This window comes from Coregonus clupeaformis, chromosome 1 (genome assembly GCF_020615455.1).
Source record: "Coregonus clupeaformis isolate EN_2021a chromosome 1, ASM2061545v1, whole genome shotgun sequence".
NCBI lineage: Eukaryota > Metazoa > Chordata > Actinopteri > Salmoniformes > Salmonidae > Coregonus > Coregonus clupeaformis.
The window spans coordinates 95,957,685-95,981,644 of record NC_059192.1 but is presented as its reverse complement, the minus strand read 5'-3'; the positions used below and the strand labels follow the sequence as shown (position 1 = coordinate 95,981,644).

The 23,960-nt window shown below is 42.8% G+C and overlaps 1 protein-coding gene across 1 annotated transcript in view; it reads left to right on the top strand.

Annotated features, from left to right (window-relative positions):
• Positions 1-1,281: 1,281 nt before the first annotated feature.
• Positions 1,282-23,960, top strand: part of LOC121577874 (rho GTPase-activating protein 27) — a 50,901-nt gene continuing 28,222 nt past the window's right edge. Inside the window, exons 1-3 of the mRNA XM_041891831.2 lie at positions 1,282-1,530; positions 4,869-5,076; positions 5,289-6,102. Coding sequence (XP_041747765.2) covers positions 4,997-5,076; positions 5,289-6,102 — 894 coding nt within the window. The 5' untranslated portion in view covers positions 1,282-1,530; positions 4,869-4,996. The remainder of the gene's footprint in view (positions 1,531-4,868; positions 5,077-5,288; positions 6,103-23,960) is intronic.

Genomic DNA, 23,960 nt, shown 5'->3' with positions numbered 1-23,960 from the left:
ATGTGGAAAAAGTGAATACTTTCCGAATGCACTGTGTGTGTGTGTGTGTGTGTGTGTGTGTGTGTGTGTGTGTGTGCTATCCTAAACGAGGCATGTGGGACACAACATTACGAGCTAGCATGACTGGCTAACATCTTGGCTATCAGGCTAGAAGCAGCATGACTCACATGAAAAAGGAATAACTCTATAAACCTTATGAATATGGTAAATACTCAACTGCCTTAGAAACACCCAACTAAAACCCCAATGACATGTTGGACAGTTCTTACAATTATATGCACACACTAAACACAGGTCAAATAAAAGAAACATGAGGAATAGTCCAGCGAGTCCATTCTTCTTTGACCTCGATCTCACTCTGACGGAAGGAGCTGGGTTGAGTGAGGTGCACGGGGAATGGCGAACTATGGCCAATACAAGTGGTGTGACTTGCAGGTACACCAATAAGATATAAGGGGTGTTGGGTAATTCCAACAAACTAATGGTTCAGGGGTGCTAAAACTGCTCAATAAGAGGCCAGTGTCTCCAGTCCTCCAGTATTCCCAACAACACACATTTGTGTTGTTGCCCCTGACAAACTCACCTGATTGAACTCAAGGGCTTGATGATTATTTGACAAGTTGAATCAGGTGTGCTAGTCTGGGGCTACAACAACAACGTGTGCTGTTGGGAAACACTGTTATAGAGAATGGGCGAGGCATGGGTTTACTGTACACTTGAATGACTTGCTTTACTTTAGAGAGCAGAGGAAAATGTTATGAGGCTAAAAGGATGTGTTTCCTAACAAAACCAAGATTGGAAATAATCTTGATACCAGTGTTTGCTTCCCCTTTTTGGTCAACTGCCATGTAATGCTAAACCAGCAGAAACCCTCACTGGCATGTAGGTTAGAGGGTATTTATTGACAACACTTATTGACAATTACTGTGTCCCAAACAGCACCTTATTCCCTATACAGTGCATTACTTTTGACCAGGGCCCATAGGAGACGCACATATATTTGTTTGTAATTGATCAATTTCACAGGGCTGTTAGCCTATAACCAGAGAATATTCCCCCCAGTAATGGTCCGTTTGGTCACAGACTCCTAGGAAACCAGATGATGTTTCATGAGGGACTGAATATAACTATATATTGAGTCAATCCCATTTTTCATAGCTCTCTTTGTGTGTGTCCCTGTCCCCCAGTCTCCATGCTCTCAGTGTTGTTCCTATACACAGTCAGTAGAACAGGAAATGATACAGAGGCAGTTAGGCAAGTCAAAACCTGTGCGCGCACACACAGAGCGCCGTGGTAGACTACTAGGCTTTATAACCGACACTACAGGAGCTCAAAACATTATTAAACAAGTGAACTGTAATGTGATGGAAAATAGATGCTGAAAGAGAAAGATTTACCAGGTTTAATATGATGGGAATTAATGCAAATGGTATATTTATTAAACTCACTCTAACGTCTGCGAGCAACTGAACATTCAGAGAGAAGAGGACAGAGTTGGTACAAGTCTTCTGGCTGTATGCCCACCTCCAGGTATGAATACCTACTGTATTGTCAAGCCTTGAATTACATTGGTTTTATTGTAAAAGTTTGATGTACTGTTAGTGTGCATTATTATTGTAACATGGGATTCTCTTTGAAAAACACTTCTGCTAGTCCCCATTAGTGGGGATTAAATCATGTTTAATTTCTGCTAGACCCCCTTTAGTGTGGATTAAATCATGTTTAACTTCTGCTAGACCCCCTTTAGTGTGGATTAAATCATGTTTAACTTCTGCTAGTCCCCTTTAGTGTGGATTAAATCATGTTTAACTTCTGCTAGTCCCCTTTAGTGTGGATTAAATCATGTTTAACTTCTGCTAGTCCCCTTTAGTGGGGATTAAATCATGTTTTGACTAAATAGCCTTGGTTTCTCAAATGACTGCCTCGCCTGGTTCACCAACTACTTCTCAGATAGAGTTCAGTGTGTCAAATCGGAGGGCCTGTTGTCTGGACCTATGGCAGTCTCTATGGGGGTGCCACAGGGTTCAATTCTTGGGCCGACACTTTTCTCCGTGTATATCAATGATGTCGCTCTTGCTGCTGGTGACTCTCAGATCCACCTCTACGCAGACGACACCATTTTGTATACATCTGGCCCTTCATTGGACACTGTGTTAACAAACCTCCAAACGAGCTTCAATGCCATACAACACTCCTTCAGTAGCCTCCAACTGCTCTTAAACACTAGTAAAACTAAATGCATGCTTTTCAATCGAACGCTGCTGGCACCCGCCCACCCAACTAGAATCACCACTCTCGACGGGTCTGACCTAGAGTATGTGGACAACTACAAATACCTAGGTGTCTGGTTAGACTGTAAACTCTCCTTCCAGACTCACATTAAGAATCTCCAATCCAAAGTTAAATCTAGAATCGGCTTCCTATTTCGCAACAAAGCCTCCTTCACTCATGCTGCCAAACATGCCCTCGTAAAACTGACTATCCTACCGATCCTTGACTTCGGCGATGTCATTTACAAAATAGCCTCCAACACTCTACTCAGCAAACTGGATGTAGTCTATCACAGTGCCATCCGTTTTGTCTCCAAAGCCCCATACACTACCCACCACTGTGACCTGTACGCTCTTGTTGGCTGGTCCTCACTACATGTTCGTCGTCAAACCCACTGGCTCCAGGCCATCTATAAATCACTGCTAGGCAAATCCCCGCCTTATCTTAGCTCATTGGTCACCATAGCAGCACCCACCCGTAGTCTGCGCTCCAGCAGGTATATCTCACTGGTCATTCCCAAAGCCAACACCTCCTTTGGCCGCCATTCCTTCCAGTTCTCTGCTGCCAATGACTGGAACGAATTGCAAAAATCTCTGAAGCTGGAGACTCTTATCTCCCTCACTAACTTTAAGCATCAGTTGTCAGAGCACCTTACCGATCACTGCACCTGTACACAGCCCATCTGAAATTAGCCCACCCAACTACCTCATCCCTATATTGTTATTTATTTTGCTCTTTTGCACCCCAGTATCTCTATTTGCACATAATCTCTTGCACATCTAGCATTCCAGTGTTAATACTATTGTAATTATTTTGCACTATAGCCTATTTATTGCTTTACCTCCATAACTTGCTACATTTGCACCACTGTATATATATTTTCTGTTGTATTTTTGACTTTATGTTTTTTTACCCCATATGTAACTCTGTGTTGTTTTTATCGCACGGCTTTGCTTTATCTTGGCCAGGTCGCAGTTGTAAATGAGAACTTGTTCTCAACTGGCTTACCTGGTTAAATAAAGGTGAAATTAAAAAATTTAAAAAATAGTGTGGATTAAATCATGTTTAACTTCTGCTAGTCCCCTTTAGTGGGGATTAAATCATGTTTAACTCCTGCGAGTCCCCCTTAGTGGGGATTAAATCATGTTTAACTCCTGCGAGTCCCCCTTAGTGGGGATTAAATCATGTTTAACTCCTGCGAGTCCCCTTTAGTGGGGATTAAATCATGTTTAACTCCTGCGAGTCCCCTTTAGTGGGGATTAAATCATGTTTAACTCCTGCGAGTCCCCTTTAGTGGGGATTAAATCATGTTTAACTCCTGCGAGTCCCCCTTAGTGGGGATTAAATCATGTTTAACTCCTGCGAGTCCCCCTTAGTGGGGATTAAATCATGTTTAACTCCTGCGAGTCCCCTTTAGTGGGGATTAAATCATGTTTAACTCCTGCGAGTCCCCATTAGTGGGGATTAAATCATGTTTAACTCCTGCGAGTCCCCTTTAGTGGGGATTAAATCATGTTTAACTCCTGAGAGTCCCCCATTAGTATAGATTAAATGATGTTTAACTTCTGCTTTACATACACTATTTGACTCCTTATAACGTAGGGTTGGATTGTTACTGTAGGCTATATCAAGTTCAAAACTTTTCAAAAAAGTTACCCTTCCTCAAATAAAATATTTAAAATGCACTCTTACTAGAACACTTGATCTAAGTATTATGTCAGTTGACAACAAAAAACATCTGTCATGTTGACATAGATCAAATGGTCCACTCACTTTGAATGGGTTAGTATGGAGAGGGAATAGCCTTGGACTTTGACTTCTGACCAGTAATTGGTCCTGGTTGTCAATGTCACTACTGAAATTAGAAGAAGGAATTGAGTCCTGTGTTTTCTGAAGTTCTCCCCGTGTCTCTGGAGGCCTTATATGAGAAACTGAGGTTGCAGCTTGACGATGGAGTGAGTTGAGCATCGTCAACCCAGGGTGGTGCTGTGCTACAGGCTTCCTGTTCTGTGGGCTCTGTTTGAGCACGTGCCTGTGTGTTGTGAGTCTATAGTGCTCTTTAAGTTTGGGGTTAGGGCATTCTGAACGGCAGTGACTGCTGGCAGCAACTTCCTGTAGCAGTATTGTTATGCACATCGATGGGAGACAACCTTTACTGATGTCTGCCTGCCCATTGTTCAGGTTAAAATCATGAAACAGAAACAGCCATACTGGTCAGTCTGCATTCTTTATGAGGTTAATCTGTTAGGCAGAAGTGCATCATGTTGATAGAGGACAACTATGACATTAGTAACTGAGTACTCCCACCTCAGAGATCCTATTAAAATACATGTATGTCATTCAATGACTCCCACAATGTTGAGGTTTCCAAGTGTCTACTACTGTATGGCCGGTGTAGCAGAGTGCTATCTCAGTTTACTGGATCTAAATTTGTTTTCATCATGTTTGTAATGCGTGTATGTCCCAAATGGCACCCTATTCCCTATGGGCCCTGGTCAAAAGTAGTGCACTAGAAAGGGAATAGGGTGCCATTTGAGACACAGAGAGTCAGATATGCCCATTTTAAATGTACTGTTTTGACTGTTTCCATCTCCAAGATGAACTCTTTTGAAACGTGACTGTCTGCACTTCAACACGGAGGCCCCAGCCAGCAGAGCGGCTAACTAGACCTAACTACAGTTACTGTAGACCTAACTACAGTAACTGTAGACCTAACTACAGTAACATGGAGATGGTGCAGGTGGAGTTTGAGTATGATTACACAGCCAAGGACGGCGCTCTGGTCTCCATCAAGCCCAACGAGAGGTAATTGAATTGAAAATATTTATTGTCCAGAATATATTTCACAAAATGAAAATGAGTCTTTAGCTCATAGTTAAAAAAGTAAAATTACAAAGGAACAGATCAAACAACATGATATAGATGATAGAACTTAACAATACATGAACAGTACACGCGTCATTGCTCAGCCCAAACACAGTGTTCACATTACCTCTCTGGACCTCTAATGTTCACAGGTACATGCTGGTCTCCAGGACCAACGACTACTGGTGGCACGTCCGGAAGGACCAGGGGACCAAACCCTTCTATATCCCTGCCAAGTATGTGAGGGAGCTCTCTGTAGAGACCCAGGGACCACTGGACCTCACCAGTTCTGGGACTCAGAGTTGCACATCCTTGCAGGCAACGACTGACAGAGAGCCACCGAACATGTCTAACAAAGGTCAAAGGTCAGGCGCTGTGACGAAGGTCCGCGCGTCCACGGATCACTCTGCGAGAGCCACCACTCACAGGATGTCCACGTTCGGGGTCTCACAAGACATTGATGATATCAAGCAGTATGAGCGCATGAAGACAATGGTGGGACTGCAGACCTCCAATAACGAGACTACAGATTTCCCGCCACGTGATCTGAAGAGGCGAAGTTTAGCTCCAGGTTTCTCATTCACCTCAGCCTCAGACGCTCCAGGTCTTGGAGATATGCTGCAGCACCGTTCTCTAAAAATCCTTGTCCCACCCGAGCCCACAAGTGGACTTCCCCAGTTGCAGTCAGGCCCTCCTTCGCTTATCAAGGATCCAGTTGAACAGCAGAACTCAGACGGCCGGATGATGAAAACACTGCCAGAGGATCCTAGTGGTCAATCTCATTTATCTCATGACTCAGATATCTATGAGACTATGTCAGATACCCAGCACTCAGAGTTGACAGACTTAGTGGGAACAGAACTGGCTGGATCTTTGGGTTCAACTGAAACACCAGCAGAACAACAGCAGAGCCTGGATCAAACTTCTGGTCTGATTGATGTTACAGCCCCTCCTCCTACAGCTCAGGTAAGATTAAGTTTCACTGTAGACATGCATAACATCCTACATACATTTATAATTTGCAAGTATTTTATTTGACTTTATAATGATTGACATGAAGCCATTTGTAAAGCATGTGAGTTGCATGGGAACGTCAGTGATAATAACTGGTATTACTAACTTCTGACACCAGAGGGTGCTGTTCAGTCATGGTAGAACTGGCACCCAGACAAGCATTCAAGGTCTGATGGATAAGCGCAGACGTAATCAAGCGTTGCAATGCTCTGTCAATGCTTTATTTTCTCTGCTTTTTGAGGTAATGATTACTGAGGTTGGGAATCACTATGTTCACTATTTGGTTCGTTCATTGTAGTTACCCTGTTGTGTTTATCTTAAGAAAATGAGAGATTTTATCCATGATTCACAGAGGAATTATTACTATACTCAATGTTGGCGTCCCAAACGGCACCCTATTCCTTATATAGGGCATTACTTTTGACCAGAGGCCATAGTTAAAAGTAGTGCCCTGTATAGGGCCCTCAAACTCAACTCTGGACCTCGAAGACAGTGCCACTACATTTTTTCATAGTTCCTCTCTAATCAGGGACTGATTTAGACCGTGGACACCAGGTGTGTGCAATTAGTTATCAGGTAGAACATAAAAGCAGCAGGCTCCGGGCCTCATAGGGTAAGAGTTGAGTACCACTGAATAGGGTGCCATTTGGGACGTGGACAACGAATCACAAACACAGATGAGAACTAGGCATATGACTTATTCTGTCAGAATTCCCAAAAGGTCATGTAGTCAACAGGACTCAGCGCATGAATCACAAACTGTATTACATTCAGGGAAATAGTTATACCATCTGGGATCCAAAAACATGAGTCAAAAGATGCTTTCAGTAAGTGAGCCTTGTGATCTGCATTAAATATACATGGTGAGTTTATGGTTAACAGAATGCAGTGAGTTTGATTGAAAGTTGTGCTGTTAACTTGTACATGTCTGTACAAGACATCCATGAGATGGTCAAATCCCTGCTAATGTATGGAAATATTCCTTGCATAGCATAGCAGATATTTGCTATAGTAGACTCCATTTGTTATTCTATGGCAGCTCATCTACACACGCCCCTTTGTTTTTGTATGCCAGTCCAATGGGGTAAGGAGTGCCACTGCCCCTAGAATACAACTGTACGGTCCGGACCGGACCAGCTGATTCAAGTGCTCTATCCGGTCCGGTCGGTACAACTGTCTGGAATACGATATGCAGGACCCAAACACTGTTAGGTGTATGGACTTATGCAATTTGATTGGAACATTTGATTATCTGAGATTTCCGGGAATCTTCATTCTACCTTTTCTTTCCTCTTTTAACTTTCGTGAATGTGGGTTGGGAATAGGGAATAGTTGGTGGGGCAACCACAGAACAGGTTAGAAACCGGTTAGTTCGGCTGGTTCGAATACATACCTACTCTAACCAGAAAGGAAAGAGTTAATCAGAAACTTTGGCTACCAACAAACCACTCCCAAACGGCTGGCTGTAGTTGCTTCCAGCTGCTACCTGTTGCCAGAGCACCGGTGACGTTGACGAGAATTATACCGCCGTAAAAAATATGAACATTTGGCGAATGCATATTACATTAAATAGAGTTGGTTGTTTGACAACGTCACAGGGAAGGAACATCGTTTTTTGGAGAAACCTGAAACATTCCGCGAGTCTGCCGCAATCGTTGGTTCACCTGTTCCGAGGTAAAGTGACATAGGCCGCTCCTAGTATAAGGATGTAGTCAAGCATGGAACAGTCTATATCAATCTCACTGCCGAGTATTCATTTGTTAACGTTACATTGTTGCGCTTGCGCGTGGCAATGTGAAAACATTCAAATTTCTGACTAAACTAGTGTGCAAAGTTTGAGAGTAGGAAAGTAGTCTGTAAAGTAGGCCTACATTGTTGTTACATTTGCTATAACAGAACTTGAACTAGTTTGCAAACTGAAACTTCCAGAGAGCTGGTTTGTGGCTCTCAACAATCCTCCTCAGTGGAATGAATGACCCCCTCACTCTCCCCTGTCTGTTGGGACACTGAAATACATCCCAAATGGCACCCTATTCCCTATGTAGTGCACTACATTTGACCACAAAAGCAGTGCACTGTATAGGAAATAGGGTGCCATTTAGGATGGAGACAAAGCTGTTACTCATGTGGACGTGCCAGGACCTCTCAAGTGGAGCCCAACTGTCCCACAATGGAGGTCCCGTCTCCATGGTGATGTGTGGGGTTTAGAGTTTAACTCAGGAGATGCAGCTAGCCAGGGCTTAGGTTAGGTGGCAGTGCCAACCATGCCATGCAGTGTTGTGTATAGGCTGTTGAGCTAACATAATTGATCATGCTAATCTCTACTCAAATGTTAAATGTAAAATGTAACCTTCAGGCTCTGATCAGTCCCTACACCCAAACGAGGGCATTGCGTTCTTCCACCTCTGGCCTGCTGGTCCCCCTACCTCTGCGGAAGCACAGTTCCCGCTCCCTCACGACAAGCTCCCTCACGACACCAGGACAGCGGAGTCACTGACCACTTTCCGGAGACACTTGAAACCCTACCTCTTTAAGGAATACCTGGGATAGGATAAAAGTAATCATTCGTTCCAAATGGCACCCTATTCCCTATTTAGTCAAAAGTAGTGCACTTAGTCCTTTCTGGCATGGGGATCCATCCACAGTTGATGTGTTAGTGCCAGCTATTTGCACATTCTGTACATTTCCTCTCCCAGCTATGTCATTATTTTCATGCATCCAAATCATCATATGCTAAAAAAAACATTTGTAGCATTTAAGTTGTATACAATACAGGATAATGCATTCTAAATTCTGATGAAGAGGCTTTAATCAAACAGAATGTACATAGACCCTCCAACCTGTATTCACTGTGTTCTAGAGCTGTAATTATGTAATGTGCTACAGATTCCTGACATAAGTAGCATTTTTGGGGCAGCTAGATATCAGTCCTGTAGGCTTTACAGGAGTGAATGACAAGGGGTTTTACGCTTTGACTCAGTTTTTTTTTTCACTTTAAAATGTATGCCAAACAAAAACCATTGATTTCAAAGTTTAACAAACCATACAACTCTATGCACAAGGACTACTTTTAACAATTTTCACAGAAACATTTTCACAAATAAATTTAGTGGAAGAACTGTGCAGATTCAAACATTGGTAACGAAATTACAGTATAATCATGCAACCACGTTTTCCAAAAACTGTTAAACATCTGCTCCAAATGAAGATTGAAAGATGTCAGCTATGACATGGCAACTTGAGTTTGAAAAAATCTCTTATGGTTATTGAACTACAGTAAGTGAAGTGGATTTACATCCGGTAATGGAATTACGGTAACATAATTGCATCATGGGTCCCTGATCTGTACTACACAGAAATGCATGATTGTGGATATGAATGTCATTCTTCTCATGTTTCACAAGTTTGGACATTACAACGCAGTACAGTACAGTACAGCAGAGTATAGTACAGTACAGCAGAGTAGAGTACAGTACAGCAGGGTAGAGTACAGCAGGGTAGAGTAGAGTACAGTACAGCAGGGTAGAGTACAGCAGGGTAGAGTAGAGTACAGTACAGTACAGCAGGGTAGAGTAGAGTACAGTAGAGTAGAGTACAGTACAGCAGGGTAGAGTAGAGTACAACACAGCAGAGTACAGTACAGTAGAGTAGAGTAGAGTACAGTACAGCAGAGTACAGTACAGCAGGGTAGAGTAGAGTACAGCAGAGTAGAGTACAGTACAGCAGGGTAGAGTACAGCAGGGTAGAGTAGAGTACAGTAGAGTAGAGTACAGTACAGCAGGGTAGAGTAGAGTACAACACAGCAGAGTACAGTACAGTAGAGTAGAGTACAGTACAGCAGAGTACAGTACAGCAGGGTAGAGTAGAGTACAGCAGAGTAGAGTACAGTACAGCACAGCAGGGTAGAGTAGAATACATGCTGTTCCATGCTTGACTACATCCTTACTGTGCTCTACTCACTGTTCTTTACTGTGCTCTACTCACTGTACTCTACTGTGCTCTACTCACTGTACTCTACTGTGCTCTACTGTGCTCTACTCACTGTACTGTACTTTTCTTCTACTCACTGTACTTTACTGTGCTCTACTCACTGTACAGTACTGTACTGTGCTCTACTCACTGTACTCTACTTCACTCTACTCACTGTACTGTGCTCTACTCACTGTTATCTGCGCTACTGTACTCTACTATGCTCTACTCACTGTACTGTGCTCTACTTCGCTCTACTCACTGTACTGTTCTCTGCTCTACTGTACTCTACTCTGCTCTACTCACTGTACGCTGCTCTACTCACTGTACTGTGATGTACCTACTGTGCTCTACTCACTGTACTCTACTGTGCTCTACTCACTGTACTGTGCTCTACTGTGCTCTACTTACTGTGCTCTACTCACTGTGCTCTACTGTACTCTACTGTGCTCTACTCACTGTAATGTGCTCTACTGTGCTCTACTCACTGTACTCTACTGTGCTCTACTCACTGTACTCTACTGTGCTCGACTCTACTGTGCTCTACTCACTGTACTGTGCTCTACTCACTGTGCTCTACTCTACTGTGCTCTACTCTACTGTGCTCTTCTCACTGTACTCTACTGTGCTTTACTGTGCTCTACTCTACTGTGCTCTACTCAATGTACTCTGCTGTGCTCTACTTACTGTGCTCTACTCACTGTTCTCCTACTGTGCTCTACTCACTGTGGTCTACTCACTGTGCTCTACTCACGGTGCTCTACTCTACTGGGCTCTACTTACTGTACTGTACTCTACTGTGCTCTACTTACTGTACTGTACTCTGCTGTGCTCTACCTACTGTACTGTACTCTACTCACTGTATTCTACTTTGCTCTACTCACTGTACACTACTGTACTATACTGTGCTCTACTCACTGTACTCAACTGTGCTCTGCTGTGCTCTACTCACTGTACTTTACTGTGCTCTACTCACTGTACAGTACTGTCTTCTACTCACTCTACCGTGCTCTACTCACTGTGCTCTACTCACTGTACTTTACTGTGCTCTACTCACTGTACTGTGCTCAACTCACTGTACTGTGCTCAACTCACTGTACTCTACTCACTCTACTGTACTGTACTCTACTTACTGTACTGTACTCTACTTACTGTACTCACACTATTCACTCTACTGTACTCAACTCACTGTACTGTACTGTGCTCTACTAACTGTACTGTGCTCTACTCACTGTACTGTGAGTAGAGTACACAGTACAGTGCTCTACTCACTGTACTCTACTGTGCTCTACTCACTGTACTCTACTGTGCTCTACTGTGCTCTACTCACTACTGTGCTCTACTCACTGTACTCTACTCACTCTACTGTACTCTACTCACTGTACTATACTCACTCTACTCTACTGTACTGTACTCTACTCACTGTACTCTACTCACTCTATTGTACTCTACTCACTGTACTCTACTCATTCTACTGTACTTTACTCTACTCACTGTACTCTACTGTGCTCTACTGTGCTATACTCACTGTACTGTACTCTACTCACTGTACTCTACTGTGCTCTACTCACTGTACTGTGCTGTACTCACTGTACTTTACTTTGCTCTACTCACTGTACAGTACTGTACTGTGCTCTACTCACTGTACTCTACTTCGCTCTACTCACTGTACTGTGCTCTGCTCACTGTTCTCTGCTCTACTGTACTCTACTCTGCTCTACTCACTCTACTCTGCTCTACTCACTGTACTCTGCTCTACTCACTGTACACTGCTCTACTCACTTTACTGTGCTAAACCTACTGTGCTCTACTCACTGTACTCAACTGTGCTCTACTCACTGTACTGTGCTCTACTGTGCTCTACTTACTGTGCTCTACTCACTGTGCTCTACTGTACTCTACTGTGCTCTACTCACTGTACTGTGCTCTACTGTGCTCTACTCTACTGTGCTCTACTCTACTGTGCTCTACTGTGCTCGACTCTACTGTGCTCTACTCACTGTACTGTACTGTGCTCTACTCACTGTGCTCTACTCTACTGTGCTCTTCTCACTGTACTCTACTGTGCTTTACTGTGCTCTACTCAATGTACTCTGCTGTGCTCTACTTACTGTGCTCTGCTCTACTCACTATACTGTACTCTACTGTGCTCTACTCACTGTGCTCTACTCACTGTGCTCTACTCACGGTGCTCTACTCTACTGGGCTCTACTTACTGTACTGTACTCTACTGTGCTCTACTTACTTTACTGTACTCTACTGTGCTCTACCTACTGTACTGTACTCTACTCACTGTATTCTACTTTGGTCTACTCACTGTATTCTACTTTGCTCTACTCACTGTACTCTACTGTGCTCTACTCACTGTACTCTACTGTGCTCTACTCACTGTGCTCTACTCACTGTACTTTACTGTGCTCTACTCACTGTACAGTACTGTGTTCTACTCACTGTACTGTGCTCTACTCACTGTACTCTACCGTGCTCTACTCACTGTACTCTGCTCTACTCAACTGTGCTCTACTCACTGTACTTTACTGTACTCTACTCACTGTACTGTACTGTGCTCAACTCACTGTACTTTGCTCAACTCACTGTACTGTACTCTACTCACTGTACTGTACTGTGCTCTACTCACTGTACTGTGCTGTACTCACTGTACTCTACTGTGCTCTACTCACTGTACTCTACTGTGCTCTACTGTGCTCTACTCACTGTACTGTGCTCTACTCACTGTACTCTACTCACTCTACTGTACTGTACTCTACTCATTGTACTCTACTCACTGTACTCTACTCATTCTACTGTACTGTACTCTACTCACTGTACTCTACTGTGCTCTACTCACTGTATTTTACTATGCTCTACTGTGCTATACTCACTGTACTGTGCTCTACTCACTGTACTGTGCTCTACTCACTGTACTGTACTGTGCTCTACTGTGCTCTACTCACTGTACTGTACTGTGCTCTACTCACTGTTCTCTGCTCTACTGTACTCTACTATGCTCTACTCACTGTACTGTGCTCTACTCACTGTACTCTACTTCACTCTACTCACTGTACTGTGCTCTGCTCACTGTTCTCTGCTTTACTGTGCTCTACTCACTCTACTCTGCTCTACTCACTGTACTGTGCTCTACTGTGCTCTACTCACTGTGCTCTCACTGTGCTCTAATGTACTCTACTGTGCTCTACTCACTGTACTGTGCTCTACTGTGCTCTACTCTACTGTGCTCTACTCTACTGTGCTCTACTCACTGTACTGTGCTCTACTCACTGTACTCTACTGTGCTCTACTCACTGTACTCTACTGTACTTTACTGTGCTCTACTCACTGTACAGTACTCTACTGTGCTCTACTCACTGTACTCTACTTCACTCTACTCACTGTACTGTACTCTACTATGCTCTACTCACTGTACTGTGCTCTACTCACTGTACTCTACTTCGCTCTACTCACTGTACTGTGCTCTGCTCACTGTTCTCTGCTCTACTGTACTCTACTCTGCTCTACTCACTGTACTCTGCTCTACTCACTGTACTCTGCTCTACTCACTGTACAGTGCTCTACTCACTGTACTCTGCTCTACCTACTGTGCTCTACTCACTGTACTCTACTGTGCTCTACTCACTGTACTGTGCTCTACTTACTGTGCTCTACTCACTGTGCTCTACTCACTGTGCTCTACTGTTCTCTACTGTGCTCTACTCTACTGTGCTCTACTCTCTGTCCTCTACTCTACTGTGCTCTACTCACTGTACTGTGCTCAACTCACGGTACTCTACTCACTCTACTGTACTGTACTCTACTTACTGTACTGTACTCTACTTACTGTACTCACACTATACACTATACTGTACTCAACTCACTGTACTGTACTGTGCTCTACTAACTGTACTGTGCTCTACTCACTGTACTGTGAGTAGAGTACACAGTACAGTGCTCTACTCACTGTACTCTACTGTGCTCTACTCACTGTACTCTACTGTGATCTACTGTGCTCTACTCACTACTGTGCTCTACTCACTGTACTCTACTCACTCTACTGTACTATACTCACTCTACTGTACTGTACTCTACTCACTGTACTCTACTCACTCTATTGTACTCTACTCACTGTACTCTACTCATTCTACTGTACTTTACTCTACTCACCGTACTCTACTGTGCTCTACTGTGCTATACTCACTGTACTGTGCTCTACTCACTGTGCTCTACTGTGCTATACTCACTCTACTGTGCTCTACTCACTGTACTCTACTTCGCTCTACTCACTGTTCACTGCTCTACTGTACTCTATGCTCTACTCACTGTACTGTGCTCTACTCACTGTACTCTACTTCGCTCTACTTACTGTACTGTGCTCTGCTCACTGTTCTCTGCTCTACTCACTGTACACTGCTCTACTCACTTTACTGTGCTCTACCTACTGTGCTCTACTCACTACTCAAATGTGCTCTACTCACTGTACTGTGCTCTACTGTGCTCTACTCACTGTGCTCTACTGTACTCTACTGTGCGCTACTCACTGTACTGTGCTCTACTGTGCTCTACTCACTGTGCTCTACTCTACTGTGCTCTACTCTACTGTGCTCTACTGTGCTCGACTCTACTGTGCTCTACTCACTGTACTGTGCTCTACTCACTGTGCTCTACTCTACTGTGCTCTACTCAATGTACTCTGCTGTGCTCTACTTACTGTGCTCTACTCACTGTGCTCCTACTGTGCTCTACTCACTATACTGTACTCTACTGTGCTCTACTCACTGTGGTCTACTCACTGTGCTCTACTCACTGTACTCTACTCATTCTACTGTACTGTACTCTACTCACTGTACTCTACTCACTCTACTGTACTGTACTGTACTGTACTCACTGTACTGTACTCTACTCAATGTACTCTACTCACTCTACTGTACTCTTCTCTACTCACTGTGCTCTACTCTGCTCTACTCACTGTACAGTGCTCAATGCCAAGCATTGGCTGGAGTGGTGTATAAAACTAGTAAAGGGGATCTGAAAACTAATTGAAACTAAACTGAATTTCAAATATAAATCTTAAAACTAATAGAAATAAAACCAAATATAAAAACATGGACGTCCGGTGTTGGTCGGGCCTAGCCCGAACCATGAAAAATAGCCTCAGACAATTATTCCTCATCCACCAAACTTTACAGTTGGCACAATGCATTTGGGCAGGTAGCGTTCTCCTGGCATCCGCCAAACCCAGATTCGTCCATCGGACTACCAGATAGTGAAGCGTGATTCATCACTACAATGATCGTGTTTCCACTGCTCCAGATTCCAATGGCGGCGAGCTTTACACAACTCTAGCCGACGCTTGGCATTGCGCATGGGGATCTTAGGCTTGTGTGCGGCTGCTCGGCCATGGAAACCCATTTCATGAAGCTCCCGACTAACAGTTATTGTGCTGACGTTGCTTCCAGAGGCAATTTTTTGAATGGAAAATAGTGCATTCTATGCCTTCATTTCCCAAATAGATAGACTCTTAGTTTTCATTTGACACCAATTTGATATGCTCCTATTCGATGGAAAAGCCCATCACCTTTACATGTCTTGTAACTGTAGCCTTCACTTACGCTGTACCATAGGGCTCTGGTCTTACACTTTATCATAGGGCTCTGGTCAAAAGTAGTGCACTATGTAGGGAATAGGGTGCCATTTGGGCCTTGGATTCAATCACTTTCTGACAGCACCCCTTTTGATTTGAACAAAACCTTCTATACATCTTTGCCCATGGTAGAAGTGGTCAGAATGTGACTTTTTAGACCTGAATGCCAAAACATTCAGGAGATAGAGGTGCCCAAAGTTGACCCATTTTGCCTACCACGAGACATTAATGTCTTCATCACTGGAAAAGATAAACGGTTGAGTTTGATATCATTTGAAAGCTTACGAACAGTGTTGTCAAACTATTCTATGATTTCTTTAACATTAATTATGGTGGGGTATGCAACATCTGTCAGCTTTGGAATGACCCAGGTTTAAAATAAGCATTGTCAGTTTCTAATTACATTTACTGGCAAAAAGAATGCATGCATTTGATCAGAGTTCCTTTGTGGGAAAGCCCTCGGGCCTTCCCTGAAAGTTTTGATTGAATATTGACCACTGCCTACCAAAATCAAATGTTAGGAAACTGCTCCAACAGATTGTGTGTGTGTGAGAGAGACCTAGCTATCCAATCCTGCTCTCTGACAGAATAGAACACTGGGTGGATAGCGTCTTGGAAAGACAAGTCAATATGTCTGTTTGTTCTCCTCCTCAACAGCAACACTGGCCCAAATGGTACCCTATTCCCTATATGGTGCATCTTATTGGTCTGTTCCAAATGGTACCCTATTCCCTATATGGTGCACCTTATTGGTCTGTTCCAAATGGCACCCTATTCCCTATATGGTGCATCTTATTGGTCTGTTCCAAATGGCACCCTATTCCCTATATGGTGCATCTTATTGGTCTGTTCCAAATGGCACCCTATTCTCTATATGGTGCATCTTATTGGTCTGTTCCAAATGGTACCCTATTCCCTATATGGTGCATTTTATTGGTCTGTTCCAAATGGCTCTCTATTCCCTATATGGTGCATCTTATTGGTCTGTTCCAAATGGCACCCTATTCCCTATATGGTGCATCTTATTGGTCTGTTCCAAATGGCTCTCTATTCCCTATATGGTGCATCTTATTGGTCTGTTCCAAATGGCACCCTATTCCCTATATGGTGCATCTTATTGGTCTGTTCCAAATGGCTCTCTATTCCCTATATGGTGCATCTTATTGGTCTGTTCCAAATGGTACCCTATTCCCTATATGGTGCATTTTATTGGTCTGTTCCAAATGGCTCTCTATTCCCTATATGGTGCATCTTATTGGTCTGTTCCAAATGGCACCCTATTCCCTATATGGTGCACCTTATTGGTCTGTTCCAAATGGCACCCTATTCCCTATATGGTGCATCTTATTGGTCTGTTCCAAATGGTACCCTATTCCCTATATGGTGCATCTTATTGGTCTGTTCCAAATGGCTCTCTATTCCTATATGGTGCATCTTATTGGTATGTTCCAAATGGCTCTCTATTCCCTATATGGTGCATCTTATTGGTCTGTTCCAAATGGCACCCTATTCCCTATATGGTGCATCTTCTGGTCTGTTCCAAATGGCTCTCTATTCCCTATATGGTGCATCTTATTGGTCTGTTCCAAATGGCACCCTATTCCCTATATGGTGCATCTTATTGGTCTGTTCCAAATGGCTCTCTATTCCCTATATGGTGCATCTTATTAGTCTGTTCCAAATTGCACCCTATTCCCTATATGGTGCATCTTATTGGTCTGTTCCAAATGGTACCCTATTCCCTATATGGTGCACCTTATTGGTCTGTTCCAAATGGCACCCTATTCCCTATATGGTGCACCTTATTGGTCTGTTCCAAATGGCACCCTATTCCCTATATGGTGCATCTTATTGGTCTGTTCCAAATGGTACCCTATTCCCTATATGGTGCATCTTATTGGTCTGTTCCAAATGGTACCCTATTCCCTATATGGTGCATTTTATTGGTCTGTTCCAAATGGCTCTCTATTCCCTATATGGTGCATCTTATTGGTCTGTTCCAAATGGCTCTCTATTCCCTATATGGTGCATTTTATTGGTCTGTTCCAAATGGCTCTCTATTCCCTATATGGTGCATCTTATTGGTCTGTTCCAAATGGCACCCTATTCCCTATATGGTGCATCTTATTGGTCTGTTCCAAATGGCTCTCTATTCCCTATATGGTGCATCTTATTGGTCTGTTCCAAATGGTACCCTATTCCCTATATGGTGCATTTTATTGGTCTGTTCCAAATGGCTCTCTATTCCCTATATGGTGCATCTTATTGGTCTGTTCCAAATGGCACCCTATTCCCTATATGGTGCACCTTATTGGTCTGTTCCAAATGGCACCCTATTCCCTATATGGTGCATCTTATTGGTCTGTTCCAAATGGTACCCTATTCCCTATATGGTGCATCTTATTGGTCTGTTCCAAATGGCTCTCTATTCCCTATATGGTGCATCTTATTGGTATGTTCCAAATGGCTCTCTATTCCCTATATGGTGCATCTTATTGGTCTGTTCCAAATGGCACCCTATTCCCTATATGGTGCATCTTCTGGTCTGTTCCAAATGGCTCTCTATTCCCTATATGGTGCATCTTATTGGTCTGTTCCAAATGGCACCCTATTCCCTATATGGTGCATCTTATTGGTCTGTTCCAAATGGCTCTCTATTCCCTATATGGTGCATCTTATTAGTCTGTTCCAAATTGCACCCTATTCCCTATATGGTGCATCTTATTGGTCTGTTCCAAATGGCACCCTATTCCCTATATGGTGCATCTTTTTAGTCTGTTCCAAATGGTACCCTATTCCCTATATATGGTGCATATTATTGGTCTGTTCCAAATGGCTCTCTATTCCCTATATGGTGCATCTTATTGGTCTGTTCCAAATGGTACCCTATTCCCTATATGGTGCATTTTATTGGTCTGTTCCAAATGGCTCTCTATTCCCTATATGGTGCATCTTATTGGTCTGTTCCAAATGGCACCCTATTCCCTATATGGTGCACCTTATTGGTCTGTTCCAAATGGCTCTCTATTCCCTATATGGTGCATCTTATTGGTCTGTTCCAAATGGTACCCTATTCCCTATATGGTTCATCTTATTGGTCTGTTCCAAATGGCACCCTATTCCCTATATGGTGCATCTTTTTAGTCTGTTCCAAATGGTACCCTATTCCCTATATGGTGCATCTTATTGGTCTGTTCCAAATTGTACCCTATTCCCTATATGGTGCATCTTATTGGTCTGTTCCAAATGGCACCCTATTCCCCTATATGGTGCATCTTATTAGTCTGTTCCAAATGGTACCTATTCCCTATATGGTGCATCTTATTAGTCTGTTCCAAATGGTACCCTATTCCCTATATGGTGCATTTTATTGGTCTGTTCCAAATGGCTCTCTATTCCCTATATGGTGCATCTTATTGGTCTGTTCCAAATGGTACCCTATTCCCTATATGGTGCATCTTATTAGTCTGTTCCAAATGGTACCCTATTCCCTATATGGTGCATTTTATTGGTCTGTTCCAAATGGCTCTCTATTCCCTATATGGTGCATCTTATTAGTCTGTTCCAAATGGCACCCTATTCCCTATATGGTGCACCTTATTGGTCTGTTCCAAATGGCTCTCTATTCCCTATATGGTGCATCTTATTGGTCTGTTCCAAATGGTACCCTATTCCCTATATGGTTCATCTTATTGGTCTGTTCCAAATGGCACCCTATTCCCTATATGGTGCATCTTTTTAGTCTGTTCCAAATGGTACCCTATTCCCTATATGGTGCATCTTATTGGTCTGTTCCAAATTGTACCCTATTCCCTATATGGTGCATCTTATTGGTCTGTTCCAAATGGCACCCTATTCCCTATATGGTGCATCTTATTAGTCTGTTCCAAATGGTACCCTATTCCCTATATGGTGCATCTTATTAGTCTGTTCCAAATGGTACCCTATTCCCTATATGGTGCATTTTATTGGTCTGTTCCAAATGGCTCTCTATTCCCTATATGGTGCATCTTATTGGTCTGTTCCAAATGGTACCCTATTCCCTATATGGTGCATCTTATTAGTCTGTTCCAAATGGTACCCTATTCCCTATATGGTGCATTTTATTGGTCTGTTCCAAATGGCTCTCTATTCCCTATATGGTGCATCTTATTGGTCTGTTCCAAATGGTACCCTATTCCCTATATGGTGCATTTTATTGGTCTGTTCCAAATGGCTCTCTATACCCTATATGGTGCATCTTATTGGTCTGTTCCAAATGGCTCTCTATTCCCTATATGGTGCATCTTATTGGTATGTTCCAAATGGCTCTCTATTCCCTATATGGTGCATCTTATTGGTCTGTTCCAAATGGTACCCTATTCCCTATATGGTGCACTTGACTTACTACTTTTGACCAGAGCCCTATGGGCCATTCCCTATGGGCCCCGTTCAAAAGTAGTGCACTATATAGATAGTCATTTGGGACACATGCTAGGCTTGGCTTCCCACTGGGCACAGACATCAATTCAACATCTATTCCTCATTGATTCAACCAACATTGATTCAACCAGTGTGTGCCCAGTGGGTTCTTACTGAAATCCTTGGGAGGTTATTTGAGAGTAAGGATGGGTGAATACATTTAGATGAATCCAACATTTAGGGTAACACCGGATGTCATGATCCCAAGACTCTGTGGAAATAGTGATGGTTAGACTATCGAGTGGAGTCGACTATCCTAGTTAAATGAACTCAATTGACATGAAAGTGAATGTAGGAATGCATTTCTTATAATTTAAATTAACCATACATTCCTTAACTATTGTTGTAAACTAAATATGAATGTGAAAAGGGGTTGTGATCGTGTTATTATCATGTTCACGCATACTTCACTAGATTATTTGCATTAGTAAACACACACACACCATTTGAGAGGGAAATGGAAATTCAGCATTTTTCTCTGTGCTTGTGTAAATCTCCTCTAGAGGCTCCCATTGACTGCTCCTCAGCTGTAATGAGTCCATTTAATGGCTGCGTTTACACAGGCAGCCCAATTCTGATATTTCTTTCATTAATTGGTCTTTTGACTAATCATATCAGCTCTGAAAAATAACTGATGTGATTGGTCAAAAGGCCAATTAGTGTGAAAAAAGATCAGAATTTGGCTGCCTGTGTAAACGCAGCCTAGGGCCGCGTTCCTCTGTCTAGGTGCTGCTGATGCCTGCCAGATCTTACAACGCCTGGATAGGTATTTTATGTATCAGCTAACCACATCATATGTTATAGCAATCTGTCAGTCGATGACGTGACACGCAATCATTGGTTGATGCATGCAACATCTGAGCAGGGGAACTCGACCATTGTCTAAAGTATCTTGTCTCCTTAGTCATAGAATCATATTAGATCCGGAATGTCTTTAATTTCATCTTGATGCATGGTTCTTTTTTATGTACTCTATGTTTGTAATGATAGGGTTAACTGCTTGGAACTTCGCTATCAAAGCTCGTGAGATCTCGTGAGATCTGCCCTTACAGAAAAAACACATTAGTTCACATGTGAAATGTGTTTTTGGAACACTTCACATGTAATCACGTTTCCATGTGTAGTTACATGTTGTCACATGTTATTACATTAACTTCACATAAAATCACATGAAAACATGGGTTTTTGGAACACTTCACATGTGAAATGTATGTTTTTTCCATAAGGGTGTGTACATTACTGCAGGCATTCTTGGACAGCAGTTGTTACCCAACACCTAAGTCACTTTCAGTATCTTATAATGTTTCAGAACACCACAGTATGTTCAGAGATTTCTTCTCTTTTTCCTCTGTAGAATGTATACATCTCTGTGTTCATCTATGTTCTAGAATCTCTGTGTTCATCTATGTTCTAGAATCTCTGTGTTCATCTATGTTCTAGAATCTCTGTGTTCATCTGTGTTCTAGAATCTCTGTGTCCATCTATGTTCTAGAATCTCTGTGTTCTCCTGCTTCATATGAGAGCAGGGTCTCTGCCTCAGGGGGCAGTCAGAAGAGACGTGTCATTAAAGCGTCAGTCAGCCTGGCCTGAGGTGAAGTGAGGAGATAGGTAGGGAAGTGATAAGGTTGCTGTGCTGTATGTAGATTGTTGAAGGAGGTAGAACTAGAATTCCACACTGCCATCTCTGGGGTAATCCAGGATTCTGGGCCATGAGGAGTGATGTAACGGGGGAGGAGTCAGTCTCAATTAATAGGCCGACTGTGTTTTTGTGGCCTGATTTGCTCCCCCATTGTTTGATTAGATGATTGCTAAAGCAGTGAATAATCAGGCAGATTGCTGCTTTGTAGCATTGCTCAAGGCTATGAGAGAAAGTTCTGATTTTTCTCCTTTTGGGCGATTAGAGACTATACAAAATATGGCAATCATCTCCTTCTTCAGGAGCTAGTTCAACATCATAACAATGTTTCCTCTTCCGCAGTACTTCACTTTCACTCTTTTAGTCAACGTTATTCATTAAGAAGGGATGATATTTTAATTTGAAACACTAATTTGAAATACTATTAGTTGGGCCGTTGTTATGATACTATTGGTTGTGGTGGTGGATGTTATGATACTATTGGTTGAGGTGTTATTATGATACTATTGGTTGGGGTGTTATGATACTATTGGTTGGGCCGTTGTTATGATACTATTGGTTGAGATGTTATGATACTATTGGTTGAGGTGGTGGATGTTATGATACTATTGGTTGAGGTGTTATTATGATACTATTGGTTGAGGTGTTGTTATGAGACTATTGGTTGAGGTGGTGGATGTTATGATACTTAATGTTGGCCAAAGGCGTAAGACAATCAGCATATACAACAGTCTGATCCTGTCTGGAAGGAAATGATGGTTAAACAACTGTCCCTTCAGTAACGTTTCCTGTGTCAAGTCAAGCACTCACCAACTCTGCAGTCTGAGCTTCAGATAATCTGGGTTCATCCTTGTGTACTTTTACAGAGATGTTTTCCCTTGAAATGTGTAAATTTCACCTCTCCCCAGTGCACAGTTGTGTTTTGCTCTGTACATTTCAGATTTATTGTCATTGATTTGGAAACCATACTTTAGTATTAGTCAGATGTTATTGTTATTTTCAGGCTGGTTACAGACATTGTAATGTTCAAAGACTGCTTGACAAAGAGAAGATGTAACCCAAACCAGAGTTATAGCAGTGAAAACATGAGCTGTGAGGACAGTGGACTAGATCAAGTTCTTTCTTTTTTGGGAAAGAAGATAAACCCAGAGAGGTTTTCTTTCTCACTATTATCTTAGCTTTCTCTCTCTCTCTGAACCCCCTCCCCCTGTCATTGTAACAGAAAAGGCAGTTCTTCTTTTCGAGGCATCTCTAACTGTCATTGGTCACCAGCAGACACAGCTGGTCTGAGAGGATGTGTGTGTGCCTGCTCGCCCGCCTCAGCTCAGTCCTGTGGTAGCAAGTGTAGCTGTGGTGTAGCTGTGCTCTAGTCAGCTGTAGTGCTCTATGGCTCTACTCATTGGGATTACATAAACATGGTGGATCTTTATCCAAAGCCCCGGCATGGGTACCGGGCCCGGGGGGGCTTGGCTCTCCCAATACCAACCCAGGTAGGTCCAGAACTAACTGTACACTATACTGTATATCTAGATCCAACAGTACAGCCTCAGTAAAACTCAGTGACCTGGGTTTAATGGATCTATGGCTAAATTAGGCTGTTCAGAATAGAGATCAGAGTGTATTGGGTTTGATTAGGCTGTTCAGAATAGAGATCAGAGTGTATTGGGTTTGATTAGGCTGTTTAGAATAGAGATCAGAGTGTATTGGGTTTGATTAGGCTGTTCAGAATAGAGATCAGAGTGTATTGGGTTTGATTAGGCTGTTTAGAATAGAGATCAGAGTGTATTGGGTTTGATTAGGCTGTTTAGAATAGAGATCAGAGTGTATTGGGTTTAATTAGGCTGTTTAGAATAGAGATCAGAGTGTGTTGGGTTTGTTGCAAATAATCGCACCAACTGTTGTCACCTTCTCACCAAGCTGCTTGGCGATGGTCTTGTAGCCCATCCCAGCCTTGTGTAGGTCTACAATCTTGTCCCTGACATCCTTGGAGAGCTCTTTGGTCTTGGCCATGGTGGAGAGTTTGGAATCTGATTGATTGATTGCTTCTGTGGACAGGTGTCTTTTATACAGGTAACAAGCTGAGATTAGGAGCACTCCCTTTAAGAGCCA